Source organism: Pinus tabuliformis, chromosome 4_2, assembly GCF_031772625.1.
Source record: "Pinus tabuliformis cultivar Carrire ecotype Pingquan chromosome 4_2, CPIR1, whole genome shotgun sequence".
In the NCBI taxonomy this organism is placed as follows: Eukaryota; Viridiplantae; Streptophyta; class Pinopsida; order Pinales; family Pinaceae; genus Pinus; species Pinus tabuliformis.
This window is the reverse complement of record NC_142304.1, coordinates 1,027,278,537-1,027,304,811: the sequence shown is the minus strand read 5'-3', so window position 1 is coordinate 1,027,304,811 and position 26,275 is coordinate 1,027,278,537. Positions and strand designations below refer to the sequence as shown.

The 26,275-nt window shown below is 35.8% G+C and overlaps 1 protein-coding gene and 1 pseudogene across 1 annotated transcript; one reads left to right on the top strand and one right to left on the bottom strand.

Annotated features, from left to right (window-relative positions):
- Positions 1 to 310: 310 nt before the first annotated feature.
- On the bottom strand, positions 311 to 1,820 carry LOC149173123 (geranylgeranyl pyrophosphate synthase 7, chloroplastic-like). Its single transcript, XM_089427881.1, has one exon. The coding sequence runs from the start codon at positions 1,739 to 1,741 to the stop codon at positions 647 to 649; it is 1,095 nt and encodes a 364-aa protein (XP_089284007.1). The 5' UTR covers positions 1,742 to 1,820; the 3' UTR covers positions 311 to 646.
- A 3,865-nt stretch (positions 1,821 to 5,685) lies between these two features.
- On the top strand, positions 5,686 to 9,447 carry LOC149173122 (plasma membrane ATPase 3-like; annotated as a pseudogene).
- Positions 9,448 to 26,275: the final 16,828 nt, after the last annotated feature.

Below are 26,275 nucleotides of genomic sequence, written 5' to 3'. Positions count from 1 at the left end.
TCAACCTTGTAATGTCACCAAATCCTATAAATGTGATTAATCCAAAATACTTATCTCTATATTACGAATCACAAAAGCCTTCGATCTAACAAAAAACAATTGTGGTCAGATCTTGATTTGTGTTGTTGAAATTAGTTTTTTGACTGCATATATGGATTCAACACCCTAAAAAACCCTAGGAACATTTCGATTATGAAAAGTTCACCTGTCAGACTTGTTTCAATGAATCCTTGTCAGATTCTAAACAATTTAAATCAGAAAATAAACTGAAAGGCTTTTCAAAAAACTACACTTTTTTGTAAATCTCTCTGTTATATTTCAGAAAACAAAAGCAATTAAAAAACTCATAACAAGATAACTTTAGAGGTACAAGTGTCTCGAGAGCTGCTCAGAGTACAAAGTCTACATCACATCTACTGTTATACATAGATGCTGTAAGTACAGAAATAAGTTTAACTCTGTACTCTTCTGCATAGAAGTTCTAACTACATCCTAAAGAAGTTTAACTCTACTCTTACTCTCTAAACCTTCATAGTTTTAAACAACTCTGCAACAGCTTTGTAGTTCTGTCTTCTACCTGCAGTGACAAATCAAGCCAAGATTATCCAAATCTACCACACAACAACGCTCGCTTTTACGAGGCTTTTCACTTTTGCCTGAATGCAATGTAATCTGCGAGACCCAGCAAGGGTGCAGCCTTCTCTGGATCAAAGGAAGATAAGTACCCCTTAGCTCTCTCCAACAATTCAAAGGTAAATTGCTTTGATTTTTCCAGACCCATCAACTTGGGGTAGGTGACTTTATCACTAATGAAATCCTTTCCTGCATCCTTGCCCAATTCTTCTAGAGAATCTGTGACATTGAGTATATCGTCCACAACCTGAAACAGAAACCCCAAGCAACTGGCATATCCTCGAATTCTCTCGATTTCATCCTCCGATGCACCACCGATGATGGCCCCACAAACTGCTGAGCACTCCAAGAGCACTGCAGTCTTCTGAATGTGAATCCACTGCAGTGTCTCAAGGTCAACAGAAGCATGCCTCTCAGCAACCTGCCCACCTGCAACTCTCTGAGAGCCTGTTGCTCTACCCAATTCAGATACCACCCTCACAACCCTATCACCCCCAACAGTTTTGCTTGTGGAGACTGCAATGTGCTCAAAGGCATATGACTGAAGTGCATTCCCAACGAGAAGAGCAGCAGTGGCTTCCCCAAAGACCTTATGGTTTGCAGGCTTATCCATGGAAGATATCTCATCATGTAGGAGAGTCATTGTATGAATCATCTCTATTGCACAGGCAACTGGCATGGTGAGCTCCTCTGTTCCTCCCACAAGCTCACATGCAGCGATGCACAGAACAGGCCGAACTCGCTCCCCTCCAGAGAGAACAGAATATCGCATGGATTCAAGTAAATTTTCAGGAAAACAAAGTGGAACAGCCCTGTCAAGTGCCTCATTCACTGCCATTGTCTTGGAATGCATGTACTTTTTGAAATCAAATTCAAGGACCTTCTTCCTTTCTTCTGAAACACCAAGCATCTGAACAGTTCTGTTTGAAGATAACATCCTCTTCGAATAGCCTTGCAGGCCCAGATGACCCCCACGAGAAATCCCCATTGAAGTTGAAGTTCCGTGAAAATGTTTTAACTGAATGGGAACTCTTTCCACAGGTTGCAGGGTAAGGCAACTAGCTCCCATGCCTCTGTAACTGATTGCTGCGATACCGCTGCAAGCCATGTCGTGGTTACTAGAAATTAGAAGCAGGAACGTACAGATTCAGTGCGATTGAAGAATCGTGCATATGATATTATAGAATTCTGTATAAGCTAAAAACAACTTCGGGTATCAAACAATAGCTCTCACGCACATGTATATTTTATTTCAAAAAATGGTTTAACTGGAGGAGTTAGGAATCAATCCTTTTCTCCTTTTTGTTAAAATTTGATAGGTAAGAAAAAAAGTTAGGATTACGACGATAGGTAAATTTGATTGGGAAAGAGTCAAGGATTTAGGTTAAAAGTAATTTATTTAAGAATTTGGAGGGTGTTACCTGTAATTTTTTTTCTAATGGGAATTTACTACTTTATTAGGGTTATTAGGGTTACAATTTGGAGGGTGTTATCTGTAATTTTTTTCTAATGGGAATGTACTACTTTATTAGGGTTATTAAGGTTACAGTGTTTCTCGGCTTTAATGAACTGAAGTGAAGGATACTAATTGCTTTTTATTTTGAGTTATAAGATAATAATTTTAATAAAGTTATTGTAGGTCAAGTGTTTTCTAGGCTTTGTTGAGTTTAGATGAAAAATATTTACTATTTTTAAATTATAAGATAATCTATTTATTTTTGGTTAATTTTTTTTTCATTTAGAATTTTCTAAAGTAATTTATGTGAATGGTTGTTATTTGTGTAATTATTATTATATATATATATATATATATATATATATATATATATATTTCCATCAATTTAATTATTAATCCATAGTAAAATAATACTATTTGGTGAAGAAATAACTATAATGTTTGGTCAAAATGCAAAGTACAATGCATACATAGAGATAGCATGGTATCATTGGTATAGAGGCAAAAGCCAAAACCTTCCAAGACAAAACATAGGATGATGTTGGTTGCCATGAAGCCCAGTGAGTAGAATTGGGATGAAGGTGCACGAGTGTGATTAGGTGTCTTGAAACAAGAGAATGATAGCATATTTGTAGATGAAATTTTGTAAACTACATGACAATAGGTGACTGGTGAAAAAAACAAGGTTATAAATTTTCAGTGGTGGATCATATAGTATTGATGGCTTCTCGTATTGAATGTAGCTAAATCTTTAAAAAGACTTGGAAATTTTCCATTATAATAAGATAAATGATATTTACTGTGCCCGACTACATTTATGTTAAAGATATTAATTAAGTAATTTTTCCAATTAACCTTTTACTTCATAAATCTAATAAATTTCAATTATTTTATTCTCATATTAATTTAATTTCTGTATTCAGGGTTCTGTGATCCATAACAAATTAAGCAAAGTTCGAACCAACAAGTGCGGTTCATGAACCATAGTTGTTGATTTGAACCATGAACCACATTGGTTGGTTCGAAAAATGTTGACTAAAATTTTCTCTTATTTAATTTATACCAAAAAACTTTACTTAATTAATAATTATTAATAGTATCTTAAAATTTCCATTATAAAAAAAATTACATTAAAACTTTTATATACTTTCAATACACATAGAAGTATATACCAAAAAACTTTACTTAATTAATTTAATTATTAATAGTATCTTAAAATTTCCATTATAAAAAAAATTACATTAAAACTTTCATATACTTTCAATACACATGGGAAATTTTAACCAATTCAATGTAAAACAATTAAGTTAAAGTAAAAATATAATAAATACCCAATTAGCTTAAACCATATTAATGGTTAGTTTGATTACTGTGATTTAAGGTTGTAGGGTCTTCCAAGTGAATTAAGTTAAAGTAAAAATATAATAAATATCGAATTACCTTAATCCATATTAATTTGATTACTAAAAAAATTAAACATGGAATTTCACTCGTTGATGGATAATCAGTTTTTAATTACATGGAATTTCACTCGTCGATGGATTATCTCGTTTGTTTGCAGGCAAATGCATCTCTTATGATGATTACGTGTGAGCATGTGAATTTTGGCACTGATATTTAAAAAATTCAATAATAAAAAATAATTTTCAGTTCGTAATAAAATAATACATAAAGAATTTCAATACATCTCTTACCATGATTTGAACGTGTGAGCATGTTCGTAATAAAATAATAAATAAAGAATTTCAATGCATCTCTTATCATGATTTGAACGTTTGAGTATGTGAATTTTGGAAATGATAGGTTAATAATAAAAAATAATTTTAAGCTCGTAAATAAAGTAAATTTCAAGTAAAATGATATTTATTATTAGTTTCTGTTTGGGACTATTAGCGATTGATCGATTGTTGACCGAGCATTGGTTCATAGTTTGATTTGGCATTTTAACCTAAGTTTAAGCAAAGTTTTGGTCCGGAAAATAATTGGGGTCTTATTACCGCCTTCACGTTGTTTGATACAAAGTACGGTTAATATGCCAACATTTTAAGCACAACTTGGTTTGTCGTAAGTTTTTGGTACCTGTTCTTATGCCATCACCACCATGGGACTTCACAACTAGTGTGTTGAACTTATCCAAACCCTCGTCATTCAATTCCTCTGTCACCAATTTAATAGCTGGTACAGCTGGAATAGTGTTTCTCCAGATCCTTCTTGTTATCGACGGTGTAGGCTTCAGTTTGCAGATCGCATGGCTATGGCTGTTGCAGGTGGCTTATCATGTACTCAAACAAAGTTTGCGGGCCATTTGCTACCCTCTACTTTGGCGTTTTGCCCAACACCTTTGCTCTGCCAGAGGGAAAACTCTTCTGGGATTCGAACGCATGATGCTTTCGACTAGTTGCATCAACAATTGGAGTGCTCCAGTACAAGGTCGAGGTGCGGCCTACTGTTTATCAGGTGAAGTTACAAGTTGTTCCAAGTCTATTTTCTTTTCTTCGTTTTCCTGTATTGTCCTACCAGATCTTCCTTAATTCACAAACTTAGCACTTCTTGCAGTTCGGTCTGGCGAGGGTGCTGCATGAACACTTTGTCTTGCCAGCTGGGTGGCAAGCTCTTTGGTCCAACCTTTATCGTTTTTCCAGGTAAGTATTTAGCCTCTCAGGTTATCTCACTGTAAGAAAAAGGGTTCTTGTGTCTTAATTAAAACATGGCTTTGTTCTTTCGTTCCAGGGATAAATCTATTTTTCTCGATTCTGTTCTGCATGCAAATACTTACTGGAGCTACTAGTCGGTCTTCCTATCATCTAATGGAGGGTTTAACTTTCCTCCTATTGTAGTGGTTTATAGCTTTTACCCTTAGGTTTTTGGCCCTTCTCATGTAGACCAGAGTTTCTATTGAAGTATTGCCGACCTCACGACGACTATGGTTTTATTTTATTAAAGTCTATAATATTTTTGTTCGACCTTGATTCAGTTTCTTGGATTTGCTATACTGAGTTTTATGGTTCGATTTCCTCCCGAAGTCTGCACCAAATTGAGTAAATGTATTACTAGAAATAGGAAAGACCTTCATAAAATCAACACAGAAATAGTACAGCTTCAAGTGATTCTGTCTAGCCTCCTAAATGCTAGCTCAAAGAGTGAATATGTGATGCATTGTCTGGTGCTCAATTAGCCTGTCTAATCTTTCCTTTCCTAAGTAGACTTGATTGATTACACTCTTTTGATGTTTCCTCATCTCGTTTCTAGCCTTCCATCATTGATCTATATAAACATATATTGAGGTGTGCGTTTGATCCACTTCTAACTGGTTTATCAACTAAGTATATCTTTTATTTATCTTTGGAACTGTTATTTAGTAAACATATTATTTCAATTGTCTGAATCATGGTGCCTGTTTCTTTTAAATGTCTGTGATCGATTGAAATTTCAAACATTATCCTTGCATCTTGCCGTTGATACATAGAGGAACCTGAGGTTTTCTCAAGACAGAGGTTACACTAGCTCTAAAGGAACCTGAGGTTTTCTAGGTTCAAGATTTTTGTTTTTAGGATAGAGCTCAGTGATGCATTGATTGCTGGATTGCATGTGTGTATCTTGTGGGCGCCGGGGCGGTGAGTAAACCCGATTTGCGGAAATGGGTGACAAGGCTGCGACTCTGGAAGCCATTAACAAAGAAGCTATGGATTTGGTAAGGAGGACTTGAATGAATTTTGAGTCTTTTACCAAGTGTTTCTGTGGAGCTTTGAGATTGATTTTGTGAAGTTTGTTAATGCAGGAAAATATTCCCATCGAGGAGGTTTTTGAGTATATTCGGATACAACAAGCTCAAAGAGAAAAAGGTAAGGGTAGCTTCGACATATTTCTAATTTTGAACTCAGTTCCGGAGTTGAGCTGGGATTTGAGATCTACGGGAAATTGAATTTCTAAGGCTGTTTGAGCCTTGAGGTATGCAGAGTAAAGCAAATTCTTTGGTTCTACTGTGAAGCGATTTCTTTCACGGTTAGAGATATGAACAGGCACAGTGTAATTTCCATGGCTTATATCGTTCTTTAAAATAAATACATTTTCTTAGCTTGGTCAGGCTTATACTGCAACATCAAATCTTTAAGCTACAGGAAAGTATATTGCCTAGGCTTCCGATGAGGGATCCTTTGTCATAGCTTATGCCAAGAGGTTCATGCACTTGGGGTTTATGCAGAGTACTTGAACATTGTCAAGAATTGATTAAATTTAACTCCATGACGTAAGCATCATACACTTCTAATTCCCCTCATTGATTCTATTATAAAGCAGCTATCAAGCTTCATTGCTAATATCATGTAATTAGTTCTATATATTTTGTCGGCACAGTCGCTGCACTCATCATTTTTCTATCTCGAGTTCTTCGTCTCTTTGCAGTCTCAGTCATTACTAGTGATTTGTCTTTCTCGTTGGTAAAACAACTGTTGATATACCGCTAATGCCATATTTTCTCTGTTTTTGAAAACTCTTGGCTATTTACACCACAAATATCATGTTGTTAATTTTTTTTCTATGGTGTTTTCTTCTCTGCAAGGGCTTTTCCTAGTCGGGCCTACAATGTGTACATTCAGTTTATCAAACATGTCTATCTGCCTGTCTTGACTCTTCAACATGCTTGGATAATATACCCCCATTGATCAATCCATGAACTAAACACATATCTTTAAAGTGTGGCCATTCCTTCTGATAATTGTATTTTTTTGGCAAATTGGTCATGGTTATTCTTTTTTTTTTCACCATTAATAATATTTGCTAGTATTGTTGCTAATTTTGTGTTTTCTGTGTTCGTTTGATAGTAAATAGTAGTGTGGCATTTGGTCTCTCCCATTGGATATCATTCCCGTCTATTGTATTTTTAGTAGTTCACAGTATTACTTCATCCTTATGGTTCATGTGCATATTATCGGAAAAGAAGATGGCTTCTTGTTCTACCGTGTCACAATATTTCTCTCTTGTAGCCAGTATCAGTCAGGGCATACCCTATCCGCTCTTTTTAGTTGAGGCTTTAATCATGTAAATTGTATCTTTGCAGGGAAAACCTCCTAACTGGCAAGATTTTGGTGCTATTCTAACATTGTTTGTTATAAAATCTACCATAAGTTTCATAGAGGAAAACAATGCTGGCAATGCTGTTGCAGCATTGATGACTCGGCTGGCTCCAAAGAGCAAGGCCTGTTCACTATCTTTTGTATGAGTGGCAGCCCCGATATTTTCAGTTTTCTATCCTTGGTTTTGCGGGGAAGCATGCAATTGGATGTTCAGAATCCTCTTAAGATCATGGGTGCTGCAGTTTTAAATTCCTTAGTCAATGAATTAAGACTTTGAACTTAACAAGTTCTTAGAGATGGACAATGGAGTGAAGAAGATGCAGCAATGCTTGTTCCTGGTGACATAATCAGCATCAAACTTAGAGATATTGTTCCTGCGGATGCGCGTCTTCTTGAAGGAGATCCTTTAAATGTTGATCAGGTCTTAATCCAATCCTTTTCTTTACTTCTTATTTCTGATTACAAGTGCTGGAATTTTCGGTATGCTTTTATATGGTTTCTGGGATTAACTTCGACTGTTTTGGTACTTTTCTTGAGCCACGTTTTATGACAATATTTTTGAATGTGTGTAGTCTGCCTTCAGTGGTCAATTATTACCAGTAACAAAGGGTCTTGGCGATGGGGTTTATTCTGGCTCTACTTGCAAACAGGGTGAACTTGAATGTGTTGTCATTGCTACTGGGGTCCATACCTTTTTTGGTAAACCAGCACATATTGTCGACAGTACAAACCAAGTTGGCCACTTCCAAAAGGTTGGTATTTATTCTAGACTTCTGATTCTTTTTTTCTCCTTTCTCTTATTTCATAAATACATAATTTTTGGTGATACTGCAGTTGTACCAAATTGGCTAGTTAGGGTCCGTGGTAATATTGGATGATCCAGTACTGTTAGTTTCCTTCAAACAAGTATCAATTACTAATTGTTGTCATGAATAGGTTTTCACGAAAGGATATGACAAGGATGCTGTTGTCCTGATGGCTGCAAGAGCATCCAGAACAGAGAATCAAGATTCCATTGATGTGGCAATTATTGGGATGCTTACGGATCCTAAGGAGGCAAGTATTTTTTTTATGTCATCATATTAAATTTTAGTTGATAAGCAGGCCTATGCTTATTTTACTGATTTGTATCTTTTGTTGTGGGTTTTAACATCCATGGATCTAAAAGGCGCGGGAAGCCATTCAAGAGGTCCATTTTCTTCCTTTTAATCCAACTAACAAGAGGACAACTCTCACTTATATTGACAATGAAGGGAAAATGCATCGAGTTAGTAAACGTGTTCCAGAGCAGGTATTGTTCTTTGGAAGTTTGACCTTCTTGATTAGACTTGGTAATGGGCTCTATTGTTTAGAAAGTGCTTCAAAACTTATTTGTACACTTTTTATTAAAACTGAAATGACCAAATACTTTCTGCTAGATTCTTAACCTCGCACATAATAAGCCACAAATTGACCGGCGAGTTCATACAGTTATTGACAAGTTTGCTGAACGAGGACTTCGCTCTCTTGCAGTTGCATATCAGGTTAATAATATGGCTTCTTTTGCTTTATCCGTGGGTTGAATCTTCCCAGTAAGTTCTTCTTGTTAATTATGTATATCTTTATAGCTATCTCAAAATGTTTGCAGGAAGTTCCAAAGGGCAGGAAGGAGAGTCCAGGAGGACCCTGGCATTTTATTGGATTGATGCCTCTTTTTGATCCCCCACGCCATGACAGTGCTGAAACAATCACAAGGGCTCTTAATCTTGGTGTAAATGTCAAAATGATCACAGGTATGGTGAGGTTATGGTGTCATCAGTTTCACTACTTTTTTTGTAATGCAGCGAGCTGACATTTAACTATTTACTTGCAAATGGTCATCAGGAGATCAATTGGCTATTGCCAAGGAGACAGGTTGCCGACTGGACATGGGTACAAACATGTATCCATCATCCTCTTTACTAGGTCAGGACAAAGATGAATCAATTGCAGCTTCACCAGTTGATGAACTGATAGAGAAGGCTGATGGTTTTGCTGGTGTTTTCCCTGGTGAGCAACAATTATCTTTTACTTCTGTGTTTTTTCAGATACTTTTATTTTTTCATTTCCTTAATTAGTGTTTCATTCCATATCCTTCCTGATTTTGACTGGTCATTGCAGAGCATAAGTACAAGATTGTTAAATGATTGCAGGCTAAAGAATGCAGACATAGGAATTGCTGTTGCTGATGCAACTGATGCAACAAGAAGTGCTTTTGACATAGTCGAGTCCACAAACTGGCCACATAGCTATTTTGTTACTATGTAATATTTTCATCCACTGTGAAATGATTTACGGCTGAGAGAACCTGCCTGCCTTGAGCGACTTATATGAATTACTAGTTTTAAGGTTTAAAGATCGATTTATATGAATTATTGGTTTTAAGATTTAAAGATATTTTTCAGTCTAGGCAATTAATTTTTCAGTCAAGATTGAACAGAATGTTTATTTGTGGTTGAGCATTATTGAAAGGGCTGAATTCGATCACTTTGTATCTCCAAACCCTGTTCCTAAATGATTTTGTGCATTTCTGTTTAGCATCTTCATTCAAATAAAGCTTCTTTAAGTTCATAATCGTTCTTGTCATACCTGGACAGATGGATGCAAATGGTCGCTGCTCTGCAGCATGTAGGCCAGTCAAGAAACTGGCCCCATAGCTATTTTGTTACTATGTAATATTTGCATCCACTGTGAAATGATTTACGGCTGAGAGTACCTGCCTGCCTTGAGCGACTTATATGAATTACTTATTTGTGGTTCAGTCCATTTATTCCTTGACCTCTGCCTCCCATCCTCTCCAGACTTGGGACAATTTCCGCCAGGCCAACTTTTCCAAGTTCTGCAATTCCCTGCAGACCCCGGTAGGGACTACCGCCACGACAGTGGCTCTTTGTTAAAAAAAGGTAAGGAAGTATTTGGGTGGTTTTGGAATTATATTTGATGTAAAGAAGAATTTTGTTTGTTATGTAATTTTATTTTGAAAAAAAATATTATAGTTTTGATGAATTAAAAGATTAAGATGTTATTGTAATAAATATTTTAAAATTGAGATTTAATATATATAAGATATAGTAAGAGAAAATGTTTTGTATTTTATGATAGAAAAGAGATAAGGAAGTATTTTACTTGTTTTTTAATTTTTTTTGAAGATAGATACTTCTATAGCAATATATTTCTCATCACTTTAAATGTTAGGAAGGTTCTTATTATAGTTAACATTTTAAAATTGAGATATAATGTATGTAGGATATTTTAAGGGAGAGTTTTTTCATCTTCAACCTTTTTAGTGTTACAAAGATAACACGTTCTTGCCATCAACAAGTCCAACACTCTTTTTGACTTTAAATACAATGTGAAGTGACCTTTGGTTTCATCTTCCAAGAGGTCCATTGAATTTTTGTACTCACCTAACTCTTAACATTTCTCTTAAATTAATATTTCCAAAGTACCATAATCACAAGGAATAGGTATGTAACATTTCCCCCTTAATTTGAAGGGATGTTTGTAAGTCCAAGCATCTTTCCAAAAATTTCAAACTTTTTTCTTCCAAATGCTTTCGTGAAGATATTTGCAATCCATTCACTTGTGGAACATTGTATCTACTAAATGTTTTTGGCCTCTACATCATGTCAAATCAAATGGTACATAGTGTTGATGTGTTTGGTTCAATCATTGAATCTATAATTCTTGGCCAACTTGATCGTAGACTGCTTGTAGAAGTGTTATTAACCATAGGTGGTGTAGCATTCACTTGTTTATCGTGAACTCTAGTAGCTTCCTAAGCCACACAATCTCCTTTATTGTCTTCACATGAGCTACATACTCTTCCTTTGTACAGGAGTCAGCTAGAATGGATTGTTTGCGTGAACTTCAGGAAATAGTGGTTAATCCAAGAGTCATTAGATATCATGAAATAGACACTCCATTGTCCTTATCCCATTAAAGTATTAATTTGAATACCCAACTAGTTTGAAGTTGTCTACCTTAGAGTATTTGAGCCCAAATGTTTGAGTTCCCCTTCACGTACCTTAGATCTCTCTTTGTAGCACACTAATGACCTTCATAATCGTTTTCATGGACGTGGAAAGAAAGAAATATATGCTTTATTAGTAGTAAGGCATATAAGATTCCCATGTGCCATATATATTTAGTTGCATATTAAAATTCATTCCCCTCTTTTGATGTAAGCTTTATATTTTTCTCCATTGGAGTGGAGGGAGGATTACAATCCATCTTGCCAAATTTATTCAACAATTCTCCAATGTACCTATTTAGCAGATTGAATAAATTCTTTAGATTTTGAGTTACCTCAATACCCAAGTAGTAGTGAATATGTCCCATGTTTTTTATTTCAAAACCATTCTTCAATTATTTCTTTAAGGATGTATTATATTCTTTACTATACTCTGTTATCAAAAGATTACTACATAAACCACAGGATATACAAAAAAAATTCCAAATTTCTTGATAATAAAGTTTCATCATCAAGATTAAAATTCTTGAAATTGATTTTCAAAATATGCTCATTTATCTTTTCATACAATTATCAAGGTGCTTGCTTTAGACCATGCAAGGACTTGATGAGCTTGCAGACCTTATGTTCTCAACCATTTAGAGCAAATACTTAAAGTTGATACACATAGACATTTTCTTTCAAGTATCCATTCAATAATATTATCTTCACATCAATGTGATGAATCATCCACTTTTTAAATGTAGCCAAAGCCAACAATGCACAAATGTTATCCCATTTTTCTATGGACACAAAATTTTCCTCATAGTCTAACTTATTTTTTTGAAAATCCTTTTGCCACAATCCTAACTTGATTCTTTTCAAGTGAGGCATCTAATTTGTACTTGCTTTTATAGACCCGTTTTTAGCTAATTAGTTCGGTTTGAAATGGGGTGTCTACTAGCTTCCATGTCCCAATATTGGTGAGGGCATGATACACATTCTACATGGATTCTTTCTAGTCATCATGAGAAGCGATTTCTTCAAAGGAAGTTAATTCAATTTTAGTATATAAATTCAATTCGTAGCATATGAAACATTCATATCATTTACAATACCTAATTATAAGTTATTATTTGTTTCACCTCCATCTTGTTTGGTTTAACTCTTGGTTCCTATCTTTCCAGCCTCAGTAAGATGAACAATTTCAAGAGCCATTATGATCCAATTTAGACATTTTTTTGATGGTCCAGGTTGTTGCATTGGTTTGAATGTTTCTAAATTCTCATCAAAGTTCAACCCTTCATTCCTCTCAATCACACCATCTAATTGAACTCCTTATTCTAATGAAGTGGTCGGATCTTCTTCATGAGGGGGAAATGGCACATCAAAATCATATTCCCAAGATTGATCTATGAAGGGGATCCACCCTTCAAGATGTGGAATATCATCATAAAACTTGTGATATGTCTTTACATGGGTGAATCTATCTAGATTATCAAGCCCTCGCTCAATAGTCTCCTCATTCTTAGTAGCTTCCAGAAAAGCCACATCCCAAGAAAGGACTAAATTTGTGTTTGCCTCATCATAAATGTAATATGGGTTGACCTATGAAGTTAGGTTATATTTTTGTGAGAATTGCTCACGAAAAATTTGTAACTACACTTTTTTGGCTAAACTAAACTATAGTTTAGTAGAACTATTTAAAATTGTTTCCGATTTTATTTTATTTATTTATTATTTTGCCAAACATTTGAATTTAACTTTCAGCCGAAAAAGTTATCGTTTAAATTAATGACAACGTGTGACGAATTTTTGGCCGGAGAGGGAAAAATTTGACGATTAAGTTTTTCAGCCAAACAAGTTTTTCGACCAAAAAGGTTGTTCAACCGAACAATTTTTTCGGTTGAAAATGTTTTTATATATATGTGGGTCGTTTGAACGTTCAAGAATTTCCACACTATTTTTCTTGTCCATTGATTTTGTTTGTGTCAACTTGTCTGATGAGTTTGTTTCTATCGGCTCGTTTGTTGAGTGTTTAGGAGTAAGTTTGTTAGTTTATTCAGGTTTAATACTTATTGTTGTTTTTCTGGGTTTTTTTTTGCATATATTAATTTTTCTTTTAGTTTTTTGCAAGATTCGTTGGTGCCAAAGGAGTTCTTGCACCTCGTCGTCACTAGAGGTATTCTGTTAGCCTCCTTGTTCGACCACATAGTAACAAAAACCGATATTTCTACCACCCGAAATTATAATGAAGCCTTCATGTCTTTCATGTTTATTTTATCCTGTGCTAAGGTAGTTGTAACCATATTTACAAGGTTCGGATTCAAATTTGGATTAGAATATGATATGATACATAAATAATTTGATTCAAAATTTTTCAATTTGGGAAAAAATCGTTATTATAATTCAAAATATTACTTTTATATTTTAAAATTTTCCAAATTTACTTGTAATCTGAATCAAAATTCTTGATGTTTTGGCTTGCCCTGCTAAATGCTCCCTCTCTATGAACTGTAAGAAATATAAGATGAAATCCATTAATTTTTTTTCACAACCTAGGAAAAGGAAAACCCCTTAGTGCTAATCTCCTACACATATATTTGGGTGTGTATCTTCCTGTCTAGTGGGTTTTAATTCCTGTCCCACAAGTTTGTAAGCTACCACTCATGCCATCAAGTGTTGTAAGTATTTCAGTCCTCTAACTCATGATTTAATCGATAGGAACCCCTTCATCTATAAGGTTGAGATCATGACCATCTTCCTTTTTGATGTAACATGCTCATATGAATCAATTTTATACAAATAATTCAGCCGGACAAGTTAGCGAGGTTCATTATAAAAACATCAATCGAAAATTACTCAATATAATAGATCAGGAACTACATAAAAACATTATGAAGATCGAGAAGAACTACATCAAAACATTCTAAATTACAAAAGCTTCAGATGCCTAAACTCCATTGGAGATTATTATATGAATTCCCCTTAGATTATCTATTCTTATATGAACTATACTTACTCATTGGTTGACTGATCGATTACCCATCATATTCATGGTCATCTGGTGCATTCGACTTATGTAACTCTCATTGCCTGGTCGGCTTGGGGAGTGGACTGATTGAGTAAAGTCTGTATGACATGGCTGAACGAGTGAGGATATGCTACTCGAACTTATAGTTGACATTAATGTTGGTTGACGAACATTTCACTTATGCCTTATGTTAGTCGAAATAATTTGATTAATTATTAATCTGGGTTTCTGTGTATATTTCCACAACTAGGAATTACGTTTAATGTTAATTTTTGGAATTTTGTTGTGTGTAGGTTTAGAGTTGTCCACGTTTCAAGTGGTGTCACCACCCATGATCAAAGACTTAAGTAGAGCATAGTAGATAGGAAAAAATTGATGAAATGGTTATAAAGGAAGAAACAACAATGTGAACGTTAATATGTTGATATCAATGTTAAACAAATTTAATAAATAGAGAAAAATTATTAGGAAATTTGACCTCAAAATATTGATAATGGTATAAAATTTCCAGTATTTATAACACTAGAACTCTTTAAATTTAATTGAATTATCCAAGTATTTATAACAATGGAACTTTGGAAATGCAAAATGCTTTAAAAGAGAGAGAAAATCGTCATTTCTAAGCCTAGTGAAATTGAGATCATAGTCTTTGGACATTTGTTCCAACTTAGAATGAAGTGAACTAAGATTAACCCTTTTTAATTGAGTACTGAAATAATTTCTTGACCGTTTATAATTAGCAGTGATAAAACCACATATGTGACATCCTCTAGCAAAGAACAATTCATGTTTGGGTATTTCCAAACCTTCAGGAGGAGTCATACTGATATACCTTCCTATGTTTATGTTGAACCTGAAAGAAACACCAACATCATTTTCAGAATTTTGGACATGATTTATCTTGAACCTCTAAGTTTGTTTCAGTCTACGAGAAGTGGTGGTGACAAAAGCAGGCAAAGCTTCTAGAAGTTTATGCTCTTCAACACACACAAAAACATCATCACACGAATCCACTACATACCATATGAAAGTGCAAGATACCTGCTTTCCTAGATGCATCTTTGAGAAACCTGTTTTCCTAGATGCATGATGGGCATTGCTGTGAGAAAAAATTAAAGAAAGTAAGTGGAGAAAAAATAATTCTAGGAAAAAACATACATGATTAGCCTAATTACCGTGAAACATCTAGAAAACCGTGAGAATTAGGAGAGAAATACAATCCATGACAAGAATTATGATTTGTTATTAGCCATTTGTTCATTGAGGTTGAATGCACTTGTTATACGTAGAGAATTCGTTATGCTTTAATGATCAATTTTATTTTGAATGTTCTCTAGTTGGAAAAGTTAAATGTAAATGTATATGGTTCGACGATTTTGAATTTTTGGATCTCATTGGAAAATTTTGTAGCAGTCAACATTTCTTCTTCCTCCATTTCAAGTAATAAATTAGAAGCATCCATTCTAAGTATCGATAATATGAAGAGAACAATAAATGAGAAAAACCTTTAGAACTTCAACAAACTTCTATGTACTCATTTTTCCACTGAATATATGGAGTGGTCTAGCTATGTTGGCAGGCCCAAAGATGTAGCCCAGAGGGGTGAACTCCGAAAAAATATCCTTTGTTCTATTCTTCATGTATGCATGTATGAGTTATGTGATGTTGTGTTTCTTATGCTTAAGTTTACATGTGAAAACTAACTCATAACTTGAAGACATCTTTTGGAAAGTCTGTTTTGTATTAAGACCCATTTTTTCTTGCAAAGCGTCAGAATGATCCTTGTTTGTTTTTGGAGAAGAGTAAATTGACTACCTCCTCCATTTTCAATCAATTTATATTAGAGCCTAGTATGAACAAGTTGCAAGAATGGGAAGGAAGAGTCTCCAAGATCTAGAAGAGCTGAATTTGTCTCTTCGTATGGAGAACATTAAGTTGAGAAGAATGCTAAACTGGTTGAAGAGGAGAAGAGACATATATTCGTTCAGTTGCAGAATGTACTTGAGGAACAAGTTACTGAAAGTTCCACTCCCGTGACAGCAAAAAACACCTCCATAATGAAACTAATATGTGGGCATGGTTCACATAGTAGTTATGGACCAAATGAGGAAGATGATGCATGCGCATTTTACAAGAATCTCCAAGATTCTCACCATATGCCAGTTGGTAAAAGTGGGTGGCTAGAGTCATCTGAAATGTCATCATGATCATCAAAAGTTGAAAAGATGAATTCGGTTTAAGGGTGTAATAGGCATTTCAAGTACAATTCCTTATGTTTATGTTCATAACACCTCTTTTGCAGCATTTGAGAAACATACCAAAGGCATAGGTATGAAGCTACTTTCTAATATGGATTATGAAGGAGGAGGCCTCAAATCAATGGCTAAGGGATCACTAATCCAATCATGGTTGAAGAGAGACCAAAGTATCAAGGATTGGGATATGGTCAAAGGGAGTTTCGAGAATACTCTAAACATTTTGAGGCACATCAATCATCCGAGGATGAGATGTCACACCAAGATGGTGGTGACAATGCTCATTTGTCTCCCAAGTGAGATGGATTATTGAAGGGAACTTGCATGTCATCGTGCACCCACATCGTCAAAGCTACAACTTGAGTAACAGGTATAAATCTCATGGGTGTTTTCTAATGCATGGTAATTTTGACTATTTGTGGAACATTACCCTTCTACTTTCTGTGATATGTTTGACCATTGTGTGGTTGTCTGTGAGTAATGCATGGTAACGGTTAAAATAATGGATCAGATTCTAGGCATCAAGCATAATGAATCTCCTTCACATGATAGGACTTCTTTGTTGACAAGCAAGAGAAATTTATTTTGTACCCATTGCAAGATGCATGGGCATGGAAATGAACGATGTTGGAAATTACATCCAGAGTTTCGTTCCAAGAAGGGAAAATAGATTGTGCAACCTAATTCAAGGGAAGCAAGAGGTGGCAAAGAGGACTCACAACAATCTTAAAGCAATCTTCAAGGAAAAGTTGATGCAAAAGAGAACCCATAGGCCTAGGAGAGGTAGAGATTGGGTCTACTGTTTGTAAAGTTGCTTTGTAAATTTGTGATTACTTGTTGTTGTTTACCTGTTTGGGTAGTTTTGTAAAGTGGACACTAATAGTCTGATAATAGCCTAAGCCGACTTTACCCACAACATGCATGTAAAATACATAATCTCATTTTTCGCAGGAATTTCGATTACCCCGCCTAGTCAAACCTTCATAATTTAAGGTTTAAGGCCCCTTAATTCAATCTCATGTGGAAACATTATAATTGACTGTCCATAGTCTTAAACTTTAATAAAGCCTTTCCAACGGAACTTTCTTCACCCTTCCTAAACTTTGCTTAATCCTTAATCCCGTGCATACTAACCATACCCTCTTAACTCTGGTCTCAGCTTAACTCAACGTTAACCACGCCATGGTCCCAAACTTGGTTAAACTCGACTTAACCTTTTAATTCATTAGTCCCGCTTTATTTCTATTATAATTCTCCTATAATAGAAATATAACATAAATCGCACTTAACCTTACCTTTTCACCTTTCCTCGGCCTTTGCACATTTCCCGATGCTAACTTTTATCGCATTCACACCTCCATCGTTGATTTCATCCATCAGATCAACGACTGTCATGTCGTATCGCCACTTAAATCGTTCATCCGCAGGAACTCAAATGAACTTAACTTGCGTTGATGAAATTCTTGGGTCTGCTCAGGCCCAAGCCCTTATCGGCTTCAATCTTCGTCGTCGATCTTACCATTCAATCTGACGGTTGTTGATAGACTCGAGCATCGCACATCCCAAATCGCATTTTCTTAAGGCCAAGGTTCATTCACTCATGAAATATTGCGATGCGAAACTAATCGGTGATCCCCCACCGTTGATCAAAGAACACTTGATCCAACGGTTAATAACGATATCTGGTGAAGCACTTGCACGAGGATTATCTGTCCTTACGGAGCCGATAAAGAACATAAATCCTTGAGCTATAAGTGTTAGGGTCCAGTTTTGAAATTAACGTCTAATCACTTTATGACCCGATATCCGTTGGATATAAGAGGCCATCAATCTACGGCTTGCGGGACTTCAACTAGCACATGGATTAAAACACCCTTAACCCCTGAAGTTGACTATTATCTAAAAGGTTGAATATGAGATCGACAGCTAGGAGCGAGTGCAAGACTTCAGCCATGATCAAGGAAATTTGTACTCTCCTACCCCCGCAGTTGCTAATCACCGTCGATCTAATAGATCTGTCGATCTGACGATCCAGATCTATTCCTCCGCCATTCTTCTTCCACCATTAATATCCTTCAATCTAAATGATCTGACTGCTCCTGTACATGTTTACTTCTTTCCTTCATGCCTTTACTTTCTTTGCCTTTACGCCATTTCTTAATGTTCTTCTACGGTTTCAGTTTTCTTCAGGGTTATGGTCTTTCGTTGTTCTACCACACAACTCTCTCCTGAGCTTAACTCTACGTACTCTTTAGTCACTGTCACTCCCGAACTTCACTTTGATCCTTCAATCGGATTCAACAATCCGACACGATCCTTCACCCTCACTTCTTTTTGGTGTTCTACTTGAACTCCACCTGCATGCATGTACTATGAAGAACCTCTAATTCACACACAATTTATCATTCAATTACTTAAACCACACACTTACACAATTTAGGAATTGAATCTCTGTATATATATATATATAAACAAATGATTACATAATGAGACTCTCTATCTCTCTAGCCTGATTTTCTAATCTATGGCCTCTATTTTCCTACCGGCCATAGGCTTACAATCAAACCTATCTAACTCTCGACCTGACTGACTAACTAGCTAACCCCTGACTATGCCTTTTAGGCTTACATTTATATAAAAGGATTCTACAACCAATTCTTGGTTTAGATCCATAACCTTCTCAACAAAATCCTAAAATCTCTTCTTTATCTCTAAGGATCCTCTCTAATCCACAAAATCATGAACTAACTCCTAATCTAAGTTTTACAATTAATTCTCAAATCTCTCAATCTCTCAACTATCCTGATTCTCTCATGTTCTCCTACATTCGAGAACATTTACAAATATGCCTCACTATACTTAATTAAATCCCTATTCTAGCTTCTCTCATTAAAATCACTCAAAACCTTAATAATTACATTAATTCAAAACATAGGAAACCAACTTCCTTGGAAACACAAGACCCCCTATGTCTACTAAAATACAATGATATTGTTGAGCTGAATGCTCCTGCATCATAGTCACTATGTGCAACAAGTATGTGTTTTTCATTAATGTTATGTATTGGCTTGTTATAAGTCCATATGTTCAAGGACTTTTGGAATGTACACGTTATCATCCAAGTTTGTCTACAAGTTTGTCATGTACACACTGATGCAAGTATTCAAGATGAAACTTGTTGTGAATAGAATCTTTTTTTAAGATTGTACAAGATCACTATGTTTTTGTAGGCAAAGGGAATTATGTCATTGAAAATTTTGCAGCAACATACTTTTGTGTACAAGCTCAGTTTGAGGACGGTAAAGCAAGTTTTATGTTGCTTCTGATTTCAAATATGGAGTCAAATTTGTTTTCAATAGTTGAACTTCAAGATGAAGTTGCTTTGAGCCATGCAAAGATGAGATTAAAGAGAATGTTCATTTTCCACTCATCATTTTTTTGTTCCTACATCAACGATAATTTTTTTTGGCTCAATTCTTAACAGGATAGTAGGTCTTCACGAAGATGATAGGTGAAGTGCCTTGATTGGGCTTGAAGGGCACCACTTGAAAAGAGAGCATTTTGGATTGAGTTTTTGGGTGATTTTGAGTTTCAACCTCATTTTATTTACTAGGAAAGTAAAATTTTGGAGTCCAAAAGTTCCTAGTGGGGAGGTGTGATCAAGTGATGAAATTTTAGCTCAAAAATGGAAGTGCCCAAAAAGTCTTGAAATTGGCGTCAAGTCAAAGTGCTCATTGTTTTGAATCAAACGATGCTTGTTTCACCTCAACTCGACACCATATGCTCAAGTTATTGCATTTTGATAGTTTTCCCCAACAAATAAAAAAGGAGCAGGTTGTTGACTATGAAACTGACTGGGATTCCGTACTGCTAACATCACCCAGGGTGACTATGCAATTACGGACCAACCGAGTGTCACCAAATGGCAGGTTCTAGTTCATCAAGTTTTGGTTGTTTTTAATTGGTTGGGTATGGACCAATGAAATGGTGCCACATTGCCCAATCACAGGCTACCACATGGAACCCCATAGCATAATAAAATTTGGCATGGTCAGTTAGAGGTCCGGGAGGTTTAAACCCCCAACATCATGTTCACAAGTGCAATGCTCTACCGATTTCTCTGTGGGTGGGTCTTAACCCATATAGAGCGAAAACTTTATTTAAAGTTTCAACAATGCTCATTTGGGGAGAGGGTCGGGCTGCTAGCCCCGACCCCAGTCATTCGACACCATAGAACCTCTATGTATAAGTTTGGGGCCTAGAGACCAGCCCCGACCCCTAGTTACCGATCACCATGAGACCACGACATTTCCATAAAGGCGTAGTGCCGAGGGGGATTGGTGGAAGCCCTAGATCCAGGTTGTATGGACCGACATAAAACCAGGCATGTAGAGTAAAACAAGCCTGACAGGAGGGTGCTTATGGAGGGGGCTAGCCCTTGGTCCTGTCAAACTCATGTGACCCTGACGTGCGATAGTTAGAGGGAGATCCAACAGTTAGGGCCGAAACCTTGGTCCCGTGGACGCAATGTAAGCGTAACTCGACAATTATGGGGCTAGGTGGGCAGGTCAGGCATTTAGGCCCAGCCTGCAGCCACATGGCCCACGTGGCCTAAATTTTTGCCCTTAAGGGTTATTGGACAATTTAAGTATCCAACAAATTGCACCATTGGAGGGCAAAATTATTGCCTTGTTAGCGGAAAATAGGGCAGATTTGTGGGACAATTAGTGATCCAAAATGGATTCAGTTTTACCTCCACATCAAAAATCTTCAAATGCAGGTGAAAGTAGGCTCAAGTTGAAGTGCTCGTTATTACGAAACCAATGGTGAAAACCACACATAAATCAGATTTCAGATGAAGAAATTAGAGCCCATCAAAGATTTAGGTCAAAAGTCAATGCCTACATCAATAGGACACGTGGCAACCTGGGAATGAGTCACAGGTTTTGGATGATGTCAGCAGAGAAGGAATGGTGTATGTGTGATTGGTTCACACCACAATCATTGATCATTTGATAAAAGGAAATTGACGCATATCGCGTCGAGACATGCAAGCAGTTAGATTTTCAAGATAACATGCAAGCAGGTTATCCTTGAAAACAGACGCGATGAGGTTATTCAAAAGAAGTTAAGCTTCTTTGAGTTCCGGCAGGGAAGTGGTAAACGATTTCTCGCACGCCTCAAAGGTTGGAAATTATTTTTCAGAAATCTACGCGATTCCACTCAACGGTCAACATGTGGCACACCAAAACAACTTTTCTCACGTGCTTTTAGAGAATTAACCGATGTACTAGTTGGAGCGCGAGATTACGCGACAACCGTCGAATCAAGTAGGAAAAATCTACGGTGCAAATCGTCCGGATTAGTTGACGAGTGGGACGCAATAACCATTGGATCACTTGGTATCAAAATCTGCGCAGAGAAAAGGCCGAATGTTGGGGTCAACTCTACACCTCTCGGTCCTTTGGTTTATCCTCTGTTTTTAATGTAATCGTATTATTCCGCGTTTATTGCAGTTTGTAACTAAACATGGTATATTAATACCATGTCACCAAAAAATTTGACAGAGTATGGTTTTGAACCATTCCAGGAGGTCTGGAGGTCATAGTGGCCAAGTACGGCCAAGTGTATACTCATTTTGACTCGAAAACTTGAGTTGAACACAGTGGGATATCCATTTTCATGTTTGAGACTCTATTTCTGAGCTCACACTTGTAACAACAATTTGAAGACATAATAGAGATGTCAGCACTGGAAACGAAAGGACCAAGAGATGTAGCCAGGAAGTCTAGTGAACTCCTTTATTAAATTTGGTTGTGTTGATGTGTTTTGAATGTGTTTTCTAATTGTTTGAGTGTTTATGTTATTCGCAATCTTTCCGATCCGTTGGACTAAGTAACATAGGCAACTTCACACATAGTCTATAATACCTTTTTAATTAACGGATCAAGTGGTATTAGAGTTGTAAAGTTTTTAAAGGTTTGCCAAGTTTGTGTGGATATTTGAATGCTTACTAGGTTGAGGCTTGGACGAGGTGAAGGTGAACTTGTTGAGGCGAATCCAAAGATTGGAAGGGTCTTTTCACAAAGAAGGATGGCAGATGAAACTCCACTTGAGTCAGAATCCCAATTCTTGGATAGTTTCATGACAACGTGCAATGGTGGAAGAGATGTATAATGAGTTTAAAAAGGGTAAAGGTGAAGGAACTTCATCACCTAAACTAGACAAAGGAGCAGAGTAACCTTTTCTTTTTGTTCCTCCAGATAAAGGAGATAAAGGAAAAGAAGGAATGCTTCCTCCACCATCTCCTCCATCATCACCCTCATTGTCTTCATCATCATCTTCTTCTCATATAACTAGTTCTTCTAAGAAGAAGAAAAAGAAATCCTCTTTGATCAAATTAGATGTAAAATTTGATTTGCCAATTTATGATGGAGAACTTAATGCTAAAAATCTTGATAATTGGATAAGGTAAATTGATGTATATTGCAAGGTGCAGAAAGTTGATTTAGAAAGGAAGAAGATCCAGCTTGCTAGCCTTCGACTTGGAGGAATCGCACTTGTATGGTGGGAAGGCAAGACACAAGTAGAACTCCAAAAGCATGGTAAAATCATTTCAACTTGAATGAATTTGTTTCTGCTATTAAAAATCAATTTTATCCTTTGGCCTATATGCAACAAGCAATGATGAGTTGGCAAACACTACGTCAATTGAAAGGTTAAAGTGTTCAAAGTTATACTCAGGAATTCCATAAGAGAGCTTTAACATTAGGCATATCATTGGACTCACCAGAGACATTGTTAAAATACATAGGTGGTCTTCATAGTTATTTGAGGCATACTATACTTATGTTTAATCCAACTAGCTTAGATGATGTATCAGTTCAAGCAACTCATCTAGAAGCTAGAGGTAAAAATGTAACCCCAGATGTTGGGAAATCATCCAAACCTATTGAAAGCAAGAATAAAGGCAAGAAGAAACTGAAATGGAAGGAGAGGAAAACAAAAACTGTGAAGAAGGATAAACCTTCATGCACTCATTGTAAGAAGGAAGGACATGATGAAGCACACTGTTGGTCTTTGCATCCAGAATTGAAGCCTAAGAAGTTGGAGAGTAAAGACCGAAAGCATGATGCTGCTATTCAAAAGGATTTGGGATCAGATTCAGGTGATGAGACAACGGTTACAACCACAAGTATAAAAGGTAGAGATCTAAAGCATCTACAAGTAATTCTTCGCATTATGTTGATAATGATAATGATGAGAGGAAAAGGAATGAGCTATTTCATAATAGAGTCATTTCCAAGCATACTAAAATTGATACTTTATTTGATAGTGGGTCACAAGTTAATTTGATTTCTGAAGCAATTGTAAAGAAGTTGGGTCTAGAAACAAAACCTCATAAAAATCCATATCCATTAGGTTGGGTGTGTGATAAGACTAAGCTACAAGTTACGAAACAATGTAAACTCCATCGTTGCTATTAGGTCAAAGTTTGTATATGAGGTTGAGTTAGACATAGTCCCATTGGACATATGTGGAATTGTATTAGGAAGTCCATACTTGTACAATAGAAATGCTATATTCTATCGAACTGAAAATTAAGTATCAACTCACTAAGTATGGAACTGAATATATTGTAAGGGCTCATAAACTCAAAGATAATTTCTCTGTCATAAATTCAAGACATATGAAAAGAATTGTAAATTCAAGTAAGAAATTTTTACTTTTGATTGTAAAAGCAAAGGATATTGATAAATCTGATGCATTCCAAGGTTGTAATCCTAAACAAAAAGAAGATCTAGTTAAAGTTGTTTCCGATTATGATATTCTATTTCAAGAGCCTAAAGGGCTTCCACCCAAGCGAGAGAGAGAACATGAGATTTATTTGCAGCAAGATGCTCCACTACCTAACATTTGAATGTACAGGTTATCAAATCTAGAGAACGCAGAGATAAAGAAGCAGGTACATGAGTTGCTCGATCAAGGTTTTATTTGACCAAGCACATCACTGTGCCAACCACCTATTGTGTTAGTGTAAAAGAAAGACGGTTCATGGAGAATGTGCACTGATTTTAGAGCATTAAATAAAATCACAATAAAGAATCATTATCCTCTTCCTCGTATTGATGATTTGTTAGATCAGTTAAAAGATGCAGTTTACTTATCTAAATTGGACTTGCGAAGCGGCTACCATCATATCAGAGTTGCAGAAGAGGATGTATGGAATAAAGCTTTCAAAATTAAGTTTTCAGTCAATTTAGTGTCCTAAATTGCTTGCATGAATTATCAACTGAGGTTTGTAGACTGATCAAGTGTGATGCACTAGAAGTGCTTAGTTAACTTTTCTCTTACTTCGTTGTTTTGTATTTTTATGTTTGTTTTGGGGGTTTATAATCTATGAGAGATTTACATGGATCTAATGAGTTTTAAAAGGAAGGATAGATTCCTAAGTTAGTCTAGTCTCCTAAAATGGAATAAGAATCATTTTTAACTAGTTAGGACCTAATAAGATAAACAAAGCATCTAGCTTATCTACCACTTAATCCTAATCCATGGATCTAATTCCTACAACCAAAAGTAATATTGATGCAGAAGGTAATCCAATAACTGCATTCATTTAGAACATGATAGAATCAATCTCCTTGAAATGATTTTTTGGAATGTCAAGTGATGCAACTAAGTAATGACCTGAAAACAGAAAAGAAAAGATGACAGATTGTAAAACTGACAATATGTTGAGTAAGCTCAATCACTGCATGAATTAGATATTCAACCAATTAAGTTAGTTTTGAGAACATCTATCAATACAAATAATTGACAGTTCTATGTTAAGAAAATGAGTAATCAAAATAGGAAGAAGCTAAACAACCGTGTATTCTCATTTCTTCATTTTTCATTCAGTCATTTCTCATACAATATCTAAGAAGAATAAGACTTGCAAAGTTGTGATTTTTATCCTCACACTTTTGGTTACAAACTGAAATGAAACAAAACTAAAGAAAATGGACTTGCAGAAAAACAAAGTAGTAGAAATTAAAATGAAAACAACAAGTGAAAAACCTCCTTCAGTGCAAGGGCCCTCTGCAATTGATGTGGCTGGATAACAACTAATTAAATATGTACTTTTAAACCACCATTGACAAAACAAAGTTTTGTATTATCAACAAAACGAAGTTTGAACAGAGTTTTTAACAAAAATCTTGTAATCCCTTCTAGATTCTAACTACTTCTCGGTCTCATCTAACCGATATTTAGAGAAAAACAACATAACTGTCTAAGAGAAAATCTTGTTACAGGTGGCTTGATCTGAATCTATCATGATTGTTTATATTAATACATGCTACAAATGGATTAATTCGAATTTTAATGAGACTGTTAAACTTCTGAACAGCTACAGGTGGCATGATATGCATTAACTCCTCAACTCTTGATCAACTACAAGTGGCTTACTCCACATTAAATCTTTAACAGAACCGTTAGACTCTTGATGAACTATGAAATATCAAGAGTCATACTGCTACTAGATGACATATTTGACTCCATATTTGACCAAGACTTTATGCATGCTTTTTTGTCGATCTGGATCAAGTGAGTAGGATAGAATCCATGTAGACATGATTCTAGATATGCCCATGTGACCCAGTTCTTCATTTGACACCTGTAACTTTCCAAATCATGAGAGTAGCTACGAAACTCACAATTAGCTACAGAATAGGCTACGTTCTGTAGCTAATTTCCAAAAATATATTAAAATAGCAAGAACATGAAAATATAATATGGTGATCATTTTAATGCTTTACTAAGAGAAAATCTAGCATTTATCATTGATTGGATTTGTAGTCTTGTGAGAAA

Coding starts and splice junctions, on each gene's coding strand:
- LOC149173123 (XM_089427881.1), bottom strand. CDS start 1,741: ATGGCTTGCAGCGGTATCGCAGCAATCAGTTACAGAGGCATGGGAGCT.